We start from the raw sequence: 1,648 nt of genomic DNA on the forward strand, positions 1-1,648 counted from the left end.
ACCTGATACTTAGCCTTGTTGAACCTCATACAGTTGGCCTCGATCCAGCCACTCACAGGATCACAGAGTGGTAGGTGTTGGCAGGGACTTCTGAAGATCATCTGGTCGAACCCCCCCTGCCAAAGCAGGATCACCTAGGGCAGGTTGCACAGGAAGATGTCCAGTTGGGTTTTGAAGGTCTCCAGAGAAGGAGACTCCACAACCTCTCTGGGCAGCCTCTTCCAGTGCTCTATCACCCTCACAGTAAAGTAGTTTTTCCTCATGTCGAGGTGGAACTTCTTGTGCTCCAGTTTATGCCCATTGCCTGTCGTCCTATCACTGGGCACTACTGAAAAGAGACTGGCTCCATCCTCCTGACAGCCACCCTTCCTTCAGATATTTATAGTCCCCTCTCAGCCTTCTCTTCTCCAGACTAAACAGCCCCAGGTCCCTCAGCCCTTCCTCATAAGAGAGATGTTCCAGTCCCTTAATCATCCTCGTAGCCCTCTGTTGGACTCTTTCCAAAAGTTCCCTATCTCTCTTGAACTGGGGAAGCCCAGAACTGGACACAGTACTACACAGCTCCCTTTGTAGAACCTTCCTACCCTCAAGCAGATCAACACTCCAACCCAACTTGATGTCATCTGCAAACTTACTGAGTGAGCACTCAATCGCCTTGTCAATATCATTGAAAAAGATATTAAACAGAACTGGCCCCTGTACTGAGCCCTGGGGAGCACCACTTGTGACTGGCTGCCAGCTGGATTTAGATACTTACAGCTCAATAAGTGAAAATTAATTGAGCTGTAGTATATTAAATTGGTATAAATGAAGTTCACTAAACATGCAATGATACAACTTTTCATTTGCTCAGGAGCACATGGAACACATGTGGCTAGTATTGCAGCTGGATATTTTCCAGAAGAACCAGAACGAAATGGTGTGGCTCCTGGAGCTCAGATTCTTGCAATCAAGATTGGCGATACGAGACTAAGTACAATGGAAACGGGCACTGGTCTAATAAGAGCTGTGGGTATTTCACTGAGTAAATGATTAATCTCAGCAGTATGACTTAATTGAAGATTATTGTGGAACACTTTCTGCTCTACTTGTTTATAGACTGTGTTTATGGTTCTAGAATACTTCCAACAAAAAAAAACACACCAAAAAACCCCCACCCCCCTCCAAAAAAAAACGAAACAAAAATAACCCAACCAAAAAAAGCCACAGAACCAACCAGAATTTAAAGCATACCTTAAGACTAATGTTTTAATATAAAACAAGACTTCTGTTGTGTAGAGCACTTACAGGGTTTTTCAGACTGATAGAGTTGCAGTATGTCTGGCTAGCTTGACACATGGGCTCAGTTACTTGTATGCTTATTTAAAGTTCCTTATTCTGTGTTGTGAGTGTGGGTTTTTCTGTAGTTATTTAGATAACTATAGAATACTTAAATACTTAAATAAATTTAGAATAGATAGGAGTATCTACTCATGTGGCTGAATTTTTTTTTAAATCTGTTTCTTAAGAGTGAGGAAAAATGCCATTCCTTTTTAATAACGAAAGGCCTAAGGCCTTTTCCATGTAGTGAGTTGATGGGGGGAAAAATTTTACACAAGAAAAGGAACTGAAAACAGAATATTCTATTTGTGGCCCGTAGAATATCTTG

General features: G+C 42.1%; 1 protein-coding gene across 1 annotated transcript in view; it reads left to right on the forward strand.

The window, feature by feature from the left end:
* Positions 1-1,012, forward strand: part of LOC104622961 (tripeptidyl-peptidase 2-like) — a gene marked incomplete at both ends in the record, with an annotated part of 5,762 nt that extends 4,750 nt beyond the window's left edge. The window contains one exon of the mRNA XM_010289896.1: positions 854-1,012. Within this exon, the coding sequence (XP_010288198.1) occupies positions 854-1,012 (159 nt within the window). The remainder of the gene's footprint in view (positions 1-853) is intronic.
* Between the last annotated feature and the right edge of the window lie 636 nt (positions 1,013-1,648).

Source organism: Phaethon lepturus, unplaced genomic scaffold, assembly GCF_000687285.1.
Source record: "Phaethon lepturus isolate BGI_N335 unplaced genomic scaffold, ASM68728v1 scaffold6826, whole genome shotgun sequence".
Taxonomy (NCBI): domain Eukaryota; kingdom Metazoa; phylum Chordata; class Aves; order Phaethontiformes; family Phaethontidae; genus Phaethon; species Phaethon lepturus.